Raw genomic sequence first — 18,679 nt, 5'->3', positions numbered from 1 at the left:
TCACATCTTTGATATTCTGACTAATCCCAATTCACATGTTCACTTCACTTTTTCCACCACTTATTAAAATGTACAATGTTCTTGTTTAATACATTTATTCTCAAATCATGTTAGCACTGTCACGATACAGTCATTATGAATAACACCTTGAGTGTCCATTCCTCCGAAAACAAATGCCAAGTGTTTTGTCTTAGTATCTTGTTGCCCATCTTCAGTCTTCTCAGACACTTTCCAAGGTACCAAACACATTGAGTGATCTAAACGATTCGGTGGCAAATCTCCCTCAAATTTCATCTTGGTCCAGTAGTCATTATCTGAAAAAGTAAAAAAAAAAAAAAAAAAAAAGGATATTTAAGAATCTCTAAAGAGAAACCAAGTCTGATTGGTTACACACGTACCTGTGTTAAATCTGTACATGAAGTTGCTGGCGCCACCTGCAGTCATTCCACCAAAGACATAAATGTGCCGGTCTAAAGCCACAGCAGCGTGAGCAGCTACAGCTGGAGGAATGTCTCCTTTTGTATGGATTTGCTCCCATGACATTGTCCCTTTAGAAAGATGGACAGTTGCTTTTTTCTGAATTACAATAATAATACATTTTAAATAATATTTTAAAAGTACCCGTGTCAAGAGCAAACAAATCACTGAAGAATTTTTCACCAGCCATGCCACCATGAATGAAAATTCTGGATCCCACAGCTACAACTATGTGGCCGTGCCGAGCAGGTGGAGGTGTACCCCGAGTTTCTGGCTGTGACCATGTAAGGGACCCTGGTAAAAAGGACATTGGTTTGTGAATAGTCGAGTTATAACACTATACATTTACATGGCTAGTAAAAATCAGATAACTAGAATAATACGTTTTTTTGGTGTTTACATGCACAAAAGAAATCTGATCATCAAAAACACGAGGTGACATCTGTCAGTTTAGCAAAGATTTTTGGAGTAACTATTGTATTCGGAAGACAAAGTACAATTCAATTTAAAATTCATTCGACCCAAACGTGACATACATTTTTTATTGTCTCCCCATTGTAGTAAATATAATAAATCTGTGACATAAAATAGAAACGAATATGAAATTGCTCTTCTGCAATTGTCATTTTATTACAAACAACTACCAATGACGTAAGATAAACTACCAAAATATTACTACTTTTAGGTTTAAGTGTAAAGTGTATAATGTTAACATATGGCATCAATGGATCTTTAAATTTTTTTCAAAACGAACCTGTATCAAAGACGTTAAGTTGAGAGTCTAGGACAGGCATAGTTCCTGCTTCCCCGCCAGAAAAGACAAAAAGTCTGTCCCCAACACAGGCTGAGTTTGTGTGGTAAGTCCTTGCACTTGGTATTTTTCCATTGACTGAAACCGTCTGCCAGGAAGGTTTATTTTCTGTAAAAAAATAAATGTCATTATTTATAGTTATAAAAAGTTATGACAATTCAACTACACTTAGACGCACCGTTTAGTTGTATTTTTTGGATGCATTGGAGATTACCACTCTGATGTGCACCTCCAAACAACCACAGGCTGTGTGGACAACGCTCCGGCACAAAGCTGCAGTGCTCATACCTGGCATCCAAACCCTCCCATTCTGGGATGTCCCACTCATGAGTATCTAATAAAAACAAATCATATAAACAGAGTAATGGTTGTGTTATAAAGTAAAATAGATAAATAAAAAAGGCATACCTAAATTTATGATAAAAGTATTGGAGAAACTGCCGCTTGGGTTGGCACCTCCCACAATGAGTATTTTTCCTTTCTCTCTGTTTCCAGATGAATAGAAAGTACATGTGTGACCAACACTAACACCTGGTGCTCTGCCTCTTGGTATTAAAGAGTACCTGTTCAAGAAAAGGGTTCACAGCATTTAGATGATAACAGCTCTAAGATTATTAAAAACACAACTCACCATATTCCCTCTTTTGGCGTGTCGAGTGGATCAAGAACAGGCAGAAGTTCCATGATTATTTGAGTTTAGATCACATCTGTGGATTACTCAGTGTAAATCAAGAATAGTGGACACATTTAAAGGAAGGAGAGTGGGCCATTTATCAATACATTTGTGGTTAGTTAAAGAGGTACTATGTAACTTTATCTCGTGTAGGGTTTGCCACGTGCTTGTCTCGGCAGCAGGTTGAAAAACGCGCATTGCCGCCTCTACGACCTGGTCCCGGATAAGCAGAAGAAAACTGATGTGTAAAGATGTCTGTGTAATCCCTCAGTCGTCCATGTCTGATCCATAGTAAAAGCCAACACAGATTTAAGTTTGGCTTTTACTATGGATGTATAAAGGTTTTGTACAAATTGTAAATGTTTCAGAGTTTTGTCAACATTAGAAATTTCTTGTTGTATTGCTTCATGTAGACACGTTTCTATATCACATCTAAGCAATGCAGTTTGTTCAGGTGCTTTGTAACATGTGAATTTATACTGTTTTGAGAACAGATATTACTCAAATCCAAGGTTAACACAGCCGCCGTTCCGTTGTTTTTTTAGTGTGTGTATGTAGAGAGCCATAGGAGAGATACAGACAAGAACTATATATGTACTGGTGTTATTAGTATTATGTACATCTATAAGTAGTTATATCTATATGTATTTTTTGCACTATATGACTATTTTATTGTGTATTTTGGATTATCAGTCAATTTACATATTATTTGACCATCGATTATCAAACATTTGTTTATTTATGAATGTATTATTGTATTAATTATATGATTTTTGAGAAAATTAGCCTGAACAGAGTGAATAAGTAGACAGACTCACATGTCTCCTGTTCCTCTAACCACAGCTGCATCACACCTTAAGGCCCTCACTGTGTGCATGAATAAATACTGTGGAACTTTTCAGGCAAAGCAATTATATCTCCGTGGAGACAAGCAGGGGGCGTACCCTCCACTATAAAGTTACACAGTGCATCTTTATCCGCTAAAACAACTGGATGCACTCCGTCAAGAAGCTGCTGCAAACATTGAAAGTTATTTCTTACCTATCCAAACCAAACGAACGATTATTTACTCAACTCTTTGTAGCTATAGTACCGCCGCATTTCTGTATTTTGAACCACCAATAATCTGCGGAATTATAATGATGTTTAACATTTTTGATTAGCTAGCTAGCTTCATTTCTCAATCACAATTCTTTTTTACGTAGGCTACGTCACTAGTGCGTACCTACGTTGCGTACCTACGTTGCGTGCGCGCAATTGCCCTGGTTGCACTGTGGAGCGCATGCGCAGTATGTTTCTTAAATTCATAGTTAGCTAAACTTTTATCAACTTCGACAAACAATGAACCAAGCTGCATTGTATTTTTTTTATTAGTTTAGAGTGGAAGACGTTTAAATCGTGTTTAAATCCACAAGTTAAACGGAGCTCAGTATTTGCAGAGACTAAAAGCTGATGTAAGCGAAACTCTTTTTTTTACTTTTAATGCAATTTTATTTTATTTTATTTTATTTTATTTTATTTTATTTTATTTTATTTTATTTTATTTTTTTATTTTTTATTTTATTTTATTTTATTTTTTTTATTATTATTATTTTTTTTTTTCTAAGCCAAACTCTTGCCTCGTCCATTGCACACAGTGGCCAGCAGGCGGCACCATTGCATCAGTCACATTCTGGAGTTCATAGAAAGGTTACCATCTAAAGAGGCGAGGTAAAACACTGATCTTTACTCATTTACTCATGAAATATGCACACTGCAGCCTACATTTTCATTTTCTGATAGAGGTCCGAACCTGCTGGTTACTGAACAACTTAGAATGTACCACAGTAATTTCAGAACACTATTTTTTCTGTCTCCATGGTGACAAGAAAGTGTATTTTTCAGCCATAAAAACTTGAATACAACTGAACACGTGCAAGTTAAAGCAAATGCACCTTTTTGGTTTACTGTAGTGGAGTTTATGTGTTTACTTTTTCACTAGGTGGCACTGTTTTAGCATTTTAGCATTGCACATGTACTTTGAAGAGTTATTGGAAGAAGTGTCAGTTTCAGAGAGAGAAAGCCATTGTTTTTCCCTTCACTGATAAGGGAAAAAATAGTCAGGGGCTTTTACTGGGGGACAGAAACTACAGAATGAAAAGGAAAAGAGTAAGGACAATTTAAACTGTAAAAAAGAGACTAAAACATGTGACACATAAGCCTATAGTTGTTTTTAAGACTTTTAACATCTCTGCCTCACCTAAATGATGCTTGATTTGGGGGATCCCCTTTCATCAGGATTAGCAACTAGTTCATTTTAAAGAGAGGGTTGTTCTATTGGTTAGTAGCACACCATCTGCACGTGAAAATCTGCTTTAGATATTGTTATTGTGTCACCTTTCACCCAGAAGTGTGTTAAATAATCTGGTTTACATGTTCAGACAAAACAGAAGCTTAGGACCAATGTGTTATAACCAAATGAAATATTAGAATTATGGATTTTATTATTATTTTCTGATTGTTTTGGTCTTCTGGTTGGTGTATTTGTCGTATTTTTAAGTCAGAAATGAAATTACAACAACAAACTAATGATGGCATGTTTGTAAACCAGTCTCCTCCTTAACTACACACACGCAAACACACACTCTTCCATGCACATGAGTGTAGCATCAAGTTACCCATCTTCTCTCCTCCATAGCTGCGGGAGCTTTGCAAAATGACCTGCCTCAGAGCTCATCTCCGAAACCTCCCGACAAATTCATCCGCGACACCATCGTTTCTTCTCGATACTTACGGTAATGATGCTTTTCTTTTGTTTTCATGTGTTGTGTTGATAAAAACCTCAGAGAAATAGTTAATCAAACCTTGAATAATTGGTTAATACAGCAAAGATGAAAAAACTTTGAAGTCTGAAGTAAAGAGGTTGTTTATTAGCGTACACCAGATGGATCATATGCTTGTGATATTGGGTCTGAGCAACATGTGGGCTCGAATGTACCGTAAGTGCTCTGTGTAGTAATGAGCCTGACCCTATAAATTAATAAAAAGTGTGGAAGAACTCAATGAATTGTTACTGCTCAGCCCTGTGCCTGGTTTATTTCATTGTCTTTTATTGTTAGCACAGCCCTGATGGAGCACAAATGTTGAGTCAAAACAGCATAACGTTATTTGCCGGTTGTCTTTTCAAATGCCTTTGTGTTAAGCTTTCCTTGTCTCAACAGAGTTTCCAGAGCAGTCGCGTTACCCGAGCCAGCAGCACAAAGCTTAGACAAGTTTAATGTGGGAACGACAAATATCACTTCTACCCAGGGTGAAAGTGCCAGCAGCGTTTATTATAGCACAGGCCTATACATTTTACACACACTTTACTCATGAGCTGGATTCATCAAAAGAGCACAAAGCCACTGTTAGCAGTAGCCATGTCAACTAAAGTAAGTTTCATGACGCTTTTAGAAATAGAGAGTTGAGAGAGACTATTAAACATACAGCACTGTTTAACCATTTTGTAAATTCTGTAGCACAGAATATAACAGACACACAGAGAGTTCATAAAGTCTATTTACAATTTAAGAAGTGTATCACAAAGGCAGTTGATCAGATATCTTAATCAGACTTGTTCTATTCTACTCAGTTTTCGACCTCATTTAATTCACCTCTATATGAGCTCCATGAGTCGCACCAAGCGTCAAGACGGGACTGGATTTCTTGCCGTGTTCGCTGCAGCAGAGCCTCATCAATGGTTCAATCGCGTCTGTATCTTTTATTCCCTGAGTACAATAGAACAAATCTGATTAATATACACTGCCTGGGCAAAAAAAAAGTCACCACCAAAAAAAAAAGGCCCTACCCTCTAATATTTGGTTGTTCCGCTTTTAGCTTCTCTGCGGCATTTTTTCGATTTCGCTTCTGCAACGTCACAAGATTTATTTCCATCCAGTGTTGCATTAATGTTTCACCTGTTGCATTGATGATGGTGGAGTCTGACGCTGCACAAAGCTTCTCCAGCACAAAGATTCTCAATGGGGTTAAGGTCTGGACTCTGTGGTGGACGATCCATGTGTGAAAATGACGTCTCATGCTCCTGATCCACTCTGTCACAATTTGAGCCCGATGAATCCTGTCAAAAATCCACTGATGGAATAACCTGGTCGTTCAGTATATTCAGGCGTCAGCTGAGCTCATTCTGCTGAACCTTGATCTGACCAACTGTAGCAACCCCAGCGTATTTGCTTGGTTAGATCCAGGTGGCAGTGTATCGTGTATCTTATCACTTTAGAAAAAATTAACTTGTAAGACTTTATGGACACCGTGTAATATAATTATATCATTTTAACTTTCAGGTCAGCTGAAATTGTCCATAATCCAGGACCAGAACATACTTTTAGTCAGTGGTAAGTTGCAATTTTCAGATCAGATTTGAAGTTATAAAATATACCTTGTATGTTTATATATTTTAACACATTTTAATAATTGTATAAGACATTAGTGGTTTGGTTTGTTGGATAAATGTTTGTTGTTTTGTGATTTGTGTTTTTGTTCTTTGTTAGTTCTGGAGGCCAGAGGGATATGGGAACAGTACGAGGGACAATGTGACTCTTATGTGAAGGTGAGAAACGCAATGATCTGAAATGTTTCTCTAAATTGTTGCTGAAAAATGTTTCTGTTGGTTTTAAATAAATTCTGCTGCCCACAGGTCGGGATGGTCCCAACAACTGGACCCAAAGATAAACACAAAACTCGAATGGTTCCTCACTGTGGGAATCCAATTTTCTTACAAACCTTTCACTTGTAAGTCTTTGATCATTTATATATATGTACTTTTATTTGTGATTAATATGATGTTTTAACGCACGTGTTTCTACTTATTTACAGTTTTATCAGCGGTGACGTTCTGCCCAAGAGACTGCTCTTCACAATGTGGAACTCCGACACCAAAACAAGGTTAAAAAATGTTATGGAGCTAATAACACAGTAACAGAATGACATTTTATAGTGAATTGCCTCTTGTGCAGTTTTTAAATGTGAGTGAAGTTTGAAACAAGGTCACTGCAGGAGAAGGAGGACAAACGGCTGAATGAATTATGTGTTTAGCAACTGTCACATTTAGAAAACACAAAACTCAGTATTACTTTTAATATTTATTACTTTAAAATATTTTATTTTCTTAAAATATTGTATATTTTAAGTAAATAACAAGGTTGTCATGACTGGGATTATAAAAAGATTATAAAGATTTTGGGATTATATTTTGGGCACAGATTTAAGGTGATTATTCATCATTAGTAACAATTAAGCCACATTTTTTATCAAATGGGGAAAAAACATCAAATAAATAATCCTCATATTTGATAAAACTTGTGCCAGTGACCAGTGACAGTAGTGAGCGGAGAAATATGCTGATTTAGTCCAAGTGGAGAGAAATTTATGTGGTAAACGTTTCCTATGGAGTCGAGTTCAATCCCAGGTCGATTCATTTTATAATTTAAATTGAACTAATATTGATTCTATCTGAGTCTGGGTCACAGACGAGCCATTGATTTTAAACAAAACTTTACTAGAAATGGTGAAATTTGTCATTAGCTCTTTTTATTGGGTGAAACCTGGAAAGTTAAGCACTGGTAATTAATTTTTATACAAGATTTTAGCAGTGACAGGTTCAGCCATGAAAAAGTCAAGAGCAGTTTTTCTCATGTATGAATAATTAAACTGTGCAACTGCCACCAGCTTCTCCAATTATAACTTTAATGCACCAATGATCCTGTGGTACACAACACACACACACACACACACCGACACACATCACACACCCACCCCCACACACACACACATAGACACACACAGACACACACACAGACACACATCAGACACACATAGACACATCACGCCACTGACTCGTATTTTTATGTTACATGTATGATAACACACACAGATACACACACACAAACACCCCCACATGAACACACACACACACAACACACAGATGCACATGCATGCACACCCCGACACACACACCCCCACACACAGACACACACATCACACCACTGACTCAGATTTTTATGTTACATGTATGATAACACACACAAACACACACATGAACACAGACACATGAACACAGACACACACAGACACATGAACACAGACACACAAACACAGACACATGAACACATGAACACAGACACACACACACAGACACACACAGACACATACAGACACACACATGACGCCACTGACTCGTATTTTTATGTTACATGTATGATAACACACACAGACACACACACAAACACAGACACATGAACACAGACACACAAACACAGACACACACACACACAGTCTTTATCTCATGTTCTTGTGTTATTATTATTAATATTTCTTTTTTTCCAGGGCCAGTTTGTTTTTGGGCTGTATGAGCTTCGGCGTGCGTTCCCTTATGAACCCAGAAAAGGTCAGTTTTTTTCTCACTTGTTTGGCTGCACACGTAGTGGAGCCGGGATCTCCGCTCAGTGTGAGTGAATCGTGACCTTAATAGTTTGCAGTAACACTTTGGGGTTACCAGTGTTACAGCAGCACATCAGCCTCCAGGACATGTGACTCACTCCCTCCACTGAAATGTTAGAGGCCACTATTTTAGTCACAAATTATTATTCAATTTTATTACATGTTTTATATTCTGAGAGATAAAAAGTTGAGTGTTTTTGAGCACTAAGCCTGAAGAAATGAAATGATCTGGCTGATCTTTGGTAAATGTTAGATTTTTATGTTCAAAACCTGCAAAAAAAACAACACATATCCAGCTGACACATATTTACAACTTAAATTTAGGATGTTTTTATTCTTGCATAATCACGACTGAACAGAAAATAGTGAGTTATATTATAGTTAATTGTTATTTTTTGTATTTTCACTGTTCTTATTTGCTCAAATCATGACGTCTTCTTATGTCACATGATTCAGCTGAACTATAAACCCAGAGAAAACGTCTCTTTTTTCACATAAGCAGGGTGGTATTGAATGATGGTGTAAATCCCTCTCTGACTTTCAGGACATATTCCCTCCCCTCCCCCTTCTTCTATTCAAGCCCTGCCCATCCCTGCACTTGTCCCACAGCCTGCAGAAATCTGTCCACTCACATAAGATGCTTTTAAATGGAGATTATTGTCACTGTCCATAGCGTCACATAATTTAGCACAAAAGAGGGGGAGGTCTTTCTCGTCTTTCTCGTCTTTATGCGTCGCTATAATAGAAGTGAGAAGAACATGCATAAGTGTCACAGACAGTGCAGTTGTTTGTTGGGAGTGTGTCCACATCAACAGGATTACAGGTCAGGCTGTCTCTGCTTACGCCAATGCAACACACACTACAAATAAAGACGTGCGCATAGAAATCATTCCACTGAAGTTACTCGCCATCTGGCTCCGAAGTCCGAGGCGCAGAGCAGAGAGGGAGCCGTGTTGTCAGGAGTGCACGTATGCCACGCACGCCCCGGGGGTCCGTCCAGCGGTCGTTAGCGCAGCTCTTTGCCTCAGCGCTGCCCTCACATCCCACAATCATTTCAAATATCGCTCTCATTCAGGGACAATTCACAGATCTAGATTAGATTTAGGTTTATGTAACAGGGCCGTAACGATGTTTTGTGTGTTGTAGGAGTTTGAAGGATGGTACTACTTACTCGGAGAAGACCTGGGATGCAAGAAACATCTCAAAGTGCCCACACCACACAGCAAAATGGGTTAGTGTGTGACTCATACATTTGCATCAAGCATTTTAAGAGACAAAAACAACTAGAATTTAAATAAAATAAGTACTTTTCCCCCTTAAAACCAGTAGTATATTTTAATTTGAAATAACATGGTGGAACTGATAAGTAAATATCACACGAGAACCCATGTAACAGTAACATGGGTTGTTTATGTGCCAGGCGTGTGCCCGTAAGTCCTTATCAGTCCAGGGACGATTGCATTTGGAGCAAAGGAAGGATTAAAGAAAGATGGAGGGATCGAAGAGAGCAAATGAGGGAAAACAGAGAGAGTTGGAAAGAGGGAGGGGTCAGGATGAAAACCCAGGACGTCACACAGACACGAGAGAAAGAGAGGGAGAGAGAGGGAGAGAGAGGATATGTCCGCCGCCCCCCCACACGCACCTCACACACTGACACAATTGTTTGGAAACCTACTTCTCTTCTATGAATCTCTGAGAGTGTGTTCCTCCTCTGCTCATGTGCTTTTCTGTGACTGTTTCTGCTCATGTGCTTTCTGTGCTGGTGGATGCTGTTGTTGGAGGAGTGTGTGCTGGAGTTATGCATCTCTGTGCCTCTCATAAGGGCAGCCTAGTTTAGGTGAGTACTTTTCGTGTTAACACTGAGATAATGGACCTTTTACACAGTTTGTCTGGCGTAGATATTGTGACTTAGAGTCCTTCCATTTCAAATAACTGATTTCTATTCAAATACGTTTTGAATTAAAGTAGTTTTGCTGTTTCTCGTGAGGCAAGTTTAATGTTATTGAATGTATTTATTCGATTTTTTTCCCCACTCAAACAAATCTTTAGATGAGCGTAAATAAGCTGTATTTTTAAATCCAGTGTCAGTGTGGTATATAACACATTATCCAACCCACAAGCAGTTAAAAGTGCTCAGCTGAACCAGCCTAATCTGCCTCATGCAACTTTAAAATGAGTTTCATGCTCTTGTAGATGGAACAGAGAAAGAAGCATCAGATTGAGACAGTGCACGCTCGGAAGCTTTACGTATCTCTTTAATACAAGTTTGACTTATCTTTGCTCGCAGACTTTGCAGTAATTCTGTGTAATCGAAGCTAAACTAAACCCTAACCCTAAATGCAAAGGTGAGAGACGTAGTAATTAAGATCTCTATCAGTCTGAAAAGGCTTTTTAGTGTTTTTACATGTCCCTGTAGCAGCAGTGGCCCACTCCTGTCCCATCTGATACATGTGTGTTAGCGTGTGGATGTGGGAGGGGGCGGCTGAATACTCGTGCATGCACTTCTGTGTTTGCCAGCTGGCTGAATGTAGGCCATGAAGCGCTGCTGTACTGTGGCATGTACTAACGAGGCAATGGCCAAAATCCCATCCATAACCCAGTGGCTGTGGTGGGACGGTTTGTCTGGCTGCACTCTCTGTATGTTTGGGAGTTTAATATATGCAGTTATATGTTTATTTATACATATAATTTTATTTACCAGGACAGTAATACATTTTATGCAACTTGCTGATGATTGACAGCCAAAGCACAAAGCAGCTGTGTAGGTTTAGATCTGAGTCACACCAAAATATAAAGTATAAAAAATGTAGATTTAGTTATAAAAATGCATTTGGTTTGAGAACTAATCTTGTAGGAAATATCTGTCTGGAACATGCACTCTCCTAGTTTAAAAACCAGCAACTGAACCCTGAGCCAGCAGAATTCTGAGAGGACATTCGCTGGTTTATCACAATCTGGAAAATATGAAGCTCATTCTGCTTTGTGACCAAAACATAAACACATTTTGTATCATGTCGATTGTTTTTAACCTGACAATAAAGACAATTCTACATTACAGCTGTTAAAAGTAAGATTTGATTGTAACTGATGTTTATGTTTATCTGAGAACACAGGAAACCCCTACATGAATTTACTTTTAAATAAATAACACTTATTAATAATTATGCTGTCATCAACCTTGATTGTTAAATTATGTTTTTCTACCCTCGAGCCTCATTGTTACTTTGACAGAGATGGCTCATGTTTTTTTTCCCATGATTCTCTGCCTCTATAACAAACCCTATCAACCAAACAATGACAGCTAATTACACTGTTGGACAAAAAGGCTGCTGTCTTAACTTGGCTGAACGTGAGCTGAGAGGCTGAGGGGCTGAAATTGAAATGCAGCATTGACTGACAGCCACACATAGTTTCTAAGACGGAGTGACAGAGCAATTAGTCAAATTCTTTATGCTATAACTTTTGAAAAATCCACGAGGCTTTTTGTAATTGCATAAAACATATTGAGCGTGCAGGCTGCTGTGATTGTGCTGTTTTCGAGATGTTCTTTGGCGCCTTCTCATTAATTAAACAGATTTCAGGCGTCAGAACGAGCTCATCTGTGCTTACATCGACAAACACCTGACCCGTGGTGACATGTACGCGTGTGTGCCATCACCATGCCTAATGCACCCCCCCTCGCAATGTGGGTCAGGTAGAGTGAGCCAAAGCAAAAATAGAAAAATAGGCAGATCTCGTTTGCCTCATTTACATAATACTATTGTTTACTAGTGTTTACATAAATGCATAATGCTCCTTACTGTAAACGCACATTGAACACAGCCAGTAAACTGTCAGCCTTTTCCAGATGGCAAACCGTCCCTTCAAAACACCAGATTAAAATGTTGTGATTAACTTATAGACGAAGGCGGGGCGGGGCGGGGCGGGGGGGGGGGGGGGGTTGTTCCTCTCAGAGCTCTATATGCGCACACACAAAGCACTGACTCGTCCAAATGTGCATTGGTAATCGTGAAGAAGGGTAACTCTGTCTTCAGGTCGGTGTCTTCTTGATTTGAAGAGAAATCTCTGACCCACAGCTCACACTCCAGGTTGTTGTTGGAGATGTCCTGACACAGTTCTTTGACGTTATTAGATATGGCAGGTCAGTATGGCGCTAAAATCCACTGAAATAGGAAAGAAAACTTGAAATATAAATGGTAAAGTAAGAGCTCAATCTCTTCGTGCGCGTTTTGAAGAATTGACACGAATTGTATTAAAAGCAAGAGTATTTTTTATGTAAAATACTTAACTTTCTCTTTTCTGGCTGGTTTCTGTTGACTTTAGATGTTTGTTCGTGTTATCGTGACTTTCTTTATACCCGTTGTTTGCCTCGTGTTCATTCAAAACACTGTTAACTACTGCCACCAATCTGCTCTCACTTCTCAATGTGGGGTTTTCATATACTACTCAAATCCCCTTTACAAATCATTACAGACAGGCATGCAACCCTTGGATAACACAGGGCAGACAATCCTTCCTGGTTGTCATGCCATTTTATCATGTACTTAGCTGCCAAAGCAAAAGAACTCCACCCCTGCCATTGCTTCTGGCCCCCAGGATCAAACCCAGGACTTTATTTCTGTGGCGAGAGCGTTGACCAGTATTCCATATGCCAACCATGTCAAATAAGTGCCCACAGGAAGAATTAAGCGTTCATTTTACACAGCTAACAAGTGCAAAAAACTCCAAATGTCACTGATTTTGCTAAATTGACCGTGTTGATAAAACAGTGAAGTCGTCTCTGCCTTCCTGCCCGTTGCTGTATCTCCATTAAGTGTTTATTTGTGTGAGTCTGACAGTGGGAGAAAAGAGTAAGTGCTGCTATGAGGGACTTAGGCAAAGTCAAGGGTTTTTTTATGTCGTGGAAGTCCTGAACACGTCTGGCCAATTCAGCCGCTGAAAAGCTGCTCCTACAGAGTCTTTTTGTACATTTTCATTTCAAGTGTTTCTTTAATTTTGCAACATTCTTGATCACTCTTCGTCTGCAGCACTTGTGTATACTTTTCCCACTGTTTGTGCTGACTTGGCCTTTCTTTCCCCCGTTTGTGTGTCACTCATGTTTTTCCTCTTTCTCCTGCGTTACTGATGTCCTCCCCGGACAAAAGGCTCCTCTCCTGGGCTTGATGCCAGCCAGGTTAGCTCCTCCATTATGTGGACCCCCTGGAGCTCTCAGATTCACAAATTGACAGGTTTGAAAAAGCCTTAAGGTTACCCTGGAGCTGTGGCTGGGAATAAGCCGTGTAACTTCAGACAAATAGAAGGCCTGAATTAATAAGAGCGGACAAGTTCTTATGTCCTGTGTGCCCTTTATGCTCTGTGCATTTTTTTGCTGAGTGATTTTGGCAAACTTGTTTTAAGATTTTTCATCAAGAACAACACTACATTTTGTTTTATTTTTAATTATAATAAAGCTATATCAACAAGTTGTACTCAAAGCAATAATAAGAGAAGAGAAAGCTGCTGTCAATCAATCATTGTATTAGACACAACCTTATTTTAGATTTTAATTTTATAAAACTATAAAATCAACACATTCTGCCACAATAATTTATTTATTATATTGTTGTATTTTGTATTATTTTTTATGATTTTTTTGGGGGAAGATTGTGTTGATTTCATAGTTTTATAAAATTAAAATCTAAAATAAAGTTGTGTCTAAGATAATGATTGATTGACAGCAACTTTCTCCTGCCTTTTTATTGTTTCGATTACAACTTGTTGATATAGTTTTAATATAATAATCCAAGACACTATAGGACAAATCTCTTCTTATACAGAGAACATTATATCTTTTTGAAGGTCTATAGAAGGTTACTGACCCAGCTGCTTTTGCCTGGTGGGTAGGTTTGGAAAATGACATTCCTCACACTTGATTTGGAGTGATGGCAGAGTGATTTCTCTCCTGTGGTGACGGGAGCAAGATTGTGACGATGAGTATAAAAAGAGACGAGCAGGAGAAAGTGGGATCTCTCAAACTCGGGAAAGGATAGCCAAAAACTAAAATAGACAGATGCAAACAGAGGGAAGAGGACAAAGCGAATGAAATCTGTGGCCCTAAGCTGAATGCTGCCTTTATGAGCTATAGTTAAAAGGACTCTGAGGCGTGAGTCCCAGTAACCATAGTAACCTGTGAGGAGCCCTGTGACGGAGGCATAATGGAGTGAGAGAGGAGTTCCTTCTCCCTCCTCCTCACTTGTTCCCACTCCACTCCTCTGTCGGCCAGTTTGGTCAATTCTCACATCTTATGGGATTCTCCTTGAGGCTGGTTTCGTCTTTTATCTACGACTTTGAAACACAGTCTGCAAATTACTGCTCCAAACTACTCCTGCTAGAATTGTGTTTTTTGAGTTTTCTGACATTTTATGGACTCCGAAACTTGTTTAAAGACTTTTTTGCACATTTTGAAAGCTGTTTTTTTGTTGGCACAGAAAAAATGTGCTCCAAAGGCACTGTCTCAGCTCGTGATTCTTTTGTCTACATTTCAGAGGCTGTGCTGTCAAACCATGGTGCTGCCTACGAGACTATCGACCCAGAGAATATGCAATGCTTAACAGTAAGTAATGTCATTATTTTGCAATTCTGCTTAGGCTAACGAGAAGTCCTGTCTTTATTTTACACTTATACTTATTATGTGGAGCTTAATATTGCTCGTCACAGTTGTAAAACTTGTGTGGACCTGCATTTGCACTGAATAAGTACTAAAAAGAACATTTAGACACTGGGTTATTATGATTTTGTTTTAGTTATGTTCTGTTTTTATTCAGTTGCGTGCATTAAGAGATGATAAGATTGTATAAAATGTACAGTTGACCCGTGACATTGGACAAACTCATGCATAAACACTCTGCAGAAACAGTTCCATGTTACACATTCTCCGCCGCCATCGCAGATAATTGAATCATGCTTCTGAGCTTTGAGCTGTGAATCGTCAAAGATGCCATTTCTACAGAGACCATGTCAAAATGTTTGCTCATCTGGGGTCAGTTTTGCGTGTTGCTTTTTTTTTTTTAACCCTTAGTCGATTGATGTTAATTGAAGTTATACAAATAAACAGTCACCACTTCGGCCTATTCTGGGATCTAGAGCCAGAACAATCATGGAACAACAGTGAAAGTGACACACTACTTTTTAAATGTAGTTGTTTTTGGGTCAGTTTGTGGTCTGCAAAACAAAACTTTCACATGGAAAGAGATTAAAAAAGAAATAGTCCAATTTGCACCTAAAGACGTAGTATCGGCTTTAATCTATTATTAGCTTCAAAGGCTCTTTTTATTTTTCCCGTCACATTCTGGCCCAAAGCTCGGTCTTTTAAAGCACCATGTACACACGCCACATCTTTCTCTCTTGTGCTTAATAATATTTAGAGCGTTTCTTCAGAATTATTAACATTACTGCGAGTTTCCTGCAAAAAGAAAAGGTTAAAAATGCTTACATCAATTTTTTTATCCACCTGCAATGCCTTAATGCTTGTGTGTACAGTATCTAACTTGTTTGGACCAGAGTATTTAAGGCACGGCAAGTTTATTTGTGTAGTACAGTTGGTACACAAAGTAATTCAAAGAGCTTTACAGAATAAGAAAGACATTAAAATCACAATACAACAAGTCAAAACATAAATAATCATCATAAAAGTAACATTAAATGAGAAAAGTAAACAGAAACAGAACCATTTAGAGCCTGGATTTAAAGTACTGATACATTTAAACTAACGGTAGTTGAATTTTACGTGTCTTCTGACTGTACGTTTGTATGTTGTTCTATTTTAGTCTTATGTTTTTATTAAATAGAGTGATTATTGCATGTCGTCTGGGTTAGCGGTACAAGTTAGCTCACAGAAGCCTGACATTGCTGCACAGTTAAAACCAAAGATGTTTCAGTATCTGCAGAACCTTAACTTGTTTCAACACCGTAGCGCAGTTTTGTTTTTTGTTTTTTTTTACATCAAGTCTTATTTATTTACTGACCCAACCCTCAAATTGGTGTTACATGTAGCGCGTAAACAGCCTCACTTCTATGCCATACAATTAGCTAAAGGCTGTTTTCCTCCATATTTCTGCCACCTCTTGCCTTTTTCCTTTCTTTCTCTTTATCTGTGTCTGAATCGGTGGAATGGGGATTGTGAGTTTGTGTGCCGCTGTCTCAGGGGAGCCTTCATCGAGGGAGAGGGGCACATTCACAGGCTAAATTAGTGTAGAATTGAAACCTTTTAGACTTTCTCCTGTGTCCTGTTGGTTTGCTGCTGCCTTGTCCTTGCTCCTTTACAGACCGCTGCCTCTTCCATTTACAGCTGTGAGCCCGCCTGTTTTCCTCTTTCTCTGCCCTGTGACCATGGGCCTCTTTATACAGAAACCTTGTGCCCACCGAATAATGCTTTTAATCATGTCCTTGTGCACATTTGAATGTTTTCATGGCGCTTTGGGACACTGTTATGAAAGGGTGTCTGAAATTTGGTGATGTGTTTTTTTAAATTCAACTTTTATTAGAAAAAACTGCAAATAAGAAGTAATTATAGGCGCACTTCCTGCTCCGTCGACTCTGGCTCCAATTCACTTTACATTATTAAACTGTCGTCCCCTCTCTTTGTAACTGCTGCTCGTTATTTTGGTCTTAAATGTTCGTATTGACCCGCTCTACATGATCCTGGGGTTTTTATTTCACTATTGTGTCTGTAAATCAAGATATGAACAGTAATAACAAACAAATCAGGCGCCTCCTTCTTTCCCCGAGGTTGCTCCTGTTAGCGTTAGCAACAGGTTTGATTGACAGCGTTGCTAAGCGCTCACTCCTTGCTAAACCAGCGGAGCGGGCGGGAAGGGGCGTTACCTTCAACAACTTCACTCCAGATTGGTTGTTTGGTTGCTATGATACTCGTGGTCATAATTTCAAACATGAAACTCGGCTCTAAATTAGCCGCTCTAACTGCTAGCCTTGATGAGCTTCATTTGGAGCTGAAACGTCACACTCACTTAGTCCACTTCCTTATACAGACTTAAACCTGTATTGATTGTAAAATAACATATTAAGTGATGATTAACACTAATTACAGCCCTAGTGTTATATAATATAGAAAAAAATGTAAATATGTGTGACGTTCGTCGAGACAAACTGAGTCTGATTGAACAGGTCAGACTGAAAGACTTTATAAAATATGTTATAATATATAAAATATGTTTATTTGTTTTATTAGTATGAGTCATGCTCATTGCTACAAGGCAAAAGAATAAAGGGTTGAAAAGTTCTTTGGCAGGAGCTGTGTTTTCAAGAGCCTTTTGTTGAAGATGTTTAGTTTGTTTTGTGTGTTCAAGATTCACTGATTCAGGATTCTGTGGAAATAGAAAGTTAAAACCATATTGGAACCTTTCTCCATGGAGATAGATGTTTTATGCCTTACTGTGGAATATTATTGCCAAAGGAACAACATTTCCATGGAAACAAACACAAAGGAGACCTTCCTCCAGGTCAAATAAGAGTCAGGTTTGTGGAGACGCGAGCTCACTCACAGTAAAGACAGAAAGGAGGTTTTCAGTGCAATAAAAAGTGCACCCTACCAACAACATTAATTTGAAAATACGCTTTTTTTAACAGAGTTTTTTTTGGCAAAAGTTATAATAAATAGATTACTGCTTTTGGAGTTTCCCTGCATCGACACAAACTGAAGTTGATCTAAGCAGCAGTTTGTTTCAGTCAGGACAAAGTGCCCTGCATCTCTTTGCCTGTCACCTATCATTAGGTCCAAACTGAGCTCTGTACAAATGGGTCTGACATTTGTGTCTGATTATAAAGATGGGAAGGAAGGGTGAGGTGATCCAAACAGAGGAGAGAGAGAGGTGGGCTTTTTTGGCTGGTGCTCCCGGAAGAATGAAGAATGGTTATGGTTTTATAGGCACAAATATCCCTTTGTGAATATTTAGGCCGGTCGATGTCTGTGTTGCCCTATTTCTGCCCCCGTTTCCTACTCGTCTCCACTTTCCCTCCTTTTTAAGAAGCACAGGCTGTACAGTTGTGTGTGGTTCAGGTGTGTTAGTGGGTCATCGTTTAATCACGCCCTTAAGCTAAACAGAAAAGACACAAGAATGATTTTTGTATCTTATTATATCAGTCCCATTTATCACACTTTGTCTTCTTTTTTTGATCAAGTTGGTGATTTAGACAACACTTTATAGCTGATTGAGATGTGATTAGACATGAGTTTAATTGTTGTGTTT

At 38.7% G+C, this 18,679-nt stretch overlaps 2 protein-coding genes across 4 annotated transcripts in view; one reads left to right on the top strand and one right to left on the bottom strand.

Moving 5' to 3' along the window:
* Nucleotides 1-87: 87 nt before the first annotated feature.
* Nucleotides 88-3,154, bottom strand: rabepk (Rab9 effector protein with kelch motifs). 2 transcript variants are annotated; one of them, XM_033989164.2, is made up of 8 exons: nucleotides 3,003-3,154; nucleotides 1,920-1,995; nucleotides 1,697-1,851; nucleotides 1,467-1,622; nucleotides 1,232-1,396; nucleotides 622-771; nucleotides 399-548; nucleotides 88-314 (listed from the first exon to the last, which is right to left on the bottom strand). In XM_033989164.2, exons 2-8 carry the CDS (start codon nucleotides 1,970-1,972, stop codon nucleotides 106-108), a joined length of 1,038 nt encoding a protein of 345 aa, XP_033845055.1. In that variant the 5' UTR covers nucleotides 1,973-1,995; nucleotides 3,003-3,154; the 3' UTR covers nucleotides 88-105. The 2 variants fall into 2 exon arrangements, with proteins under 2 accessions (XP_033845055.1, XP_055087608.1); XM_055231633.1 differs by lacking the exon at nucleotides 3,003-3,154 and having other exon boundaries at nucleotides 103-314; nucleotides 622-747; nucleotides 1,920-2,027.
* Nucleotides 3,155-6,639: 3,485 nt separating this feature from the next.
* Nucleotides 6,640-18,679, top strand: part of rgs3a (regulator of G protein signaling 3a) — a 100,253-nt gene continuing 88,213 nt past the window's right edge. Inside the window, exons 1-5 of one of the 2 annotated variants that reach the window (XM_055231622.1) lie at nucleotides 6,640-6,728; nucleotides 6,813-6,881; nucleotides 8,322-8,382; nucleotides 9,582-9,666; nucleotides 14,960-15,027. In XM_055231622.1, the coding sequence (XP_055087597.1) occupies nucleotides 6,640-6,728; nucleotides 6,813-6,881; nucleotides 8,322-8,382; nucleotides 9,582-9,666; nucleotides 14,960-15,027 (372 nt within the window). Of the gene's footprint in view, nucleotides 6,729-6,812; nucleotides 6,882-8,321; nucleotides 8,383-9,581; nucleotides 9,667-10,107; nucleotides 10,273-14,959; nucleotides 15,028-18,679 lie in introns of those variants that run through there. The other variant, XM_033989116.2, reaches the window with a different exon arrangement.

This window comes from Periophthalmus magnuspinnatus, chromosome 23 (genome assembly GCF_009829125.3).
Source record: "Periophthalmus magnuspinnatus isolate fPerMag1 chromosome 23, fPerMag1.2.pri, whole genome shotgun sequence".
In the NCBI taxonomy this organism is placed as follows: Eukaryota; Metazoa; Chordata; class Actinopteri; order Gobiiformes; family Gobiidae; genus Periophthalmus; species Periophthalmus magnuspinnatus.
Note: the sequence above shows the minus strand (reverse complement) of the source record. Positions and strands in the feature narration are given on the sequence as shown.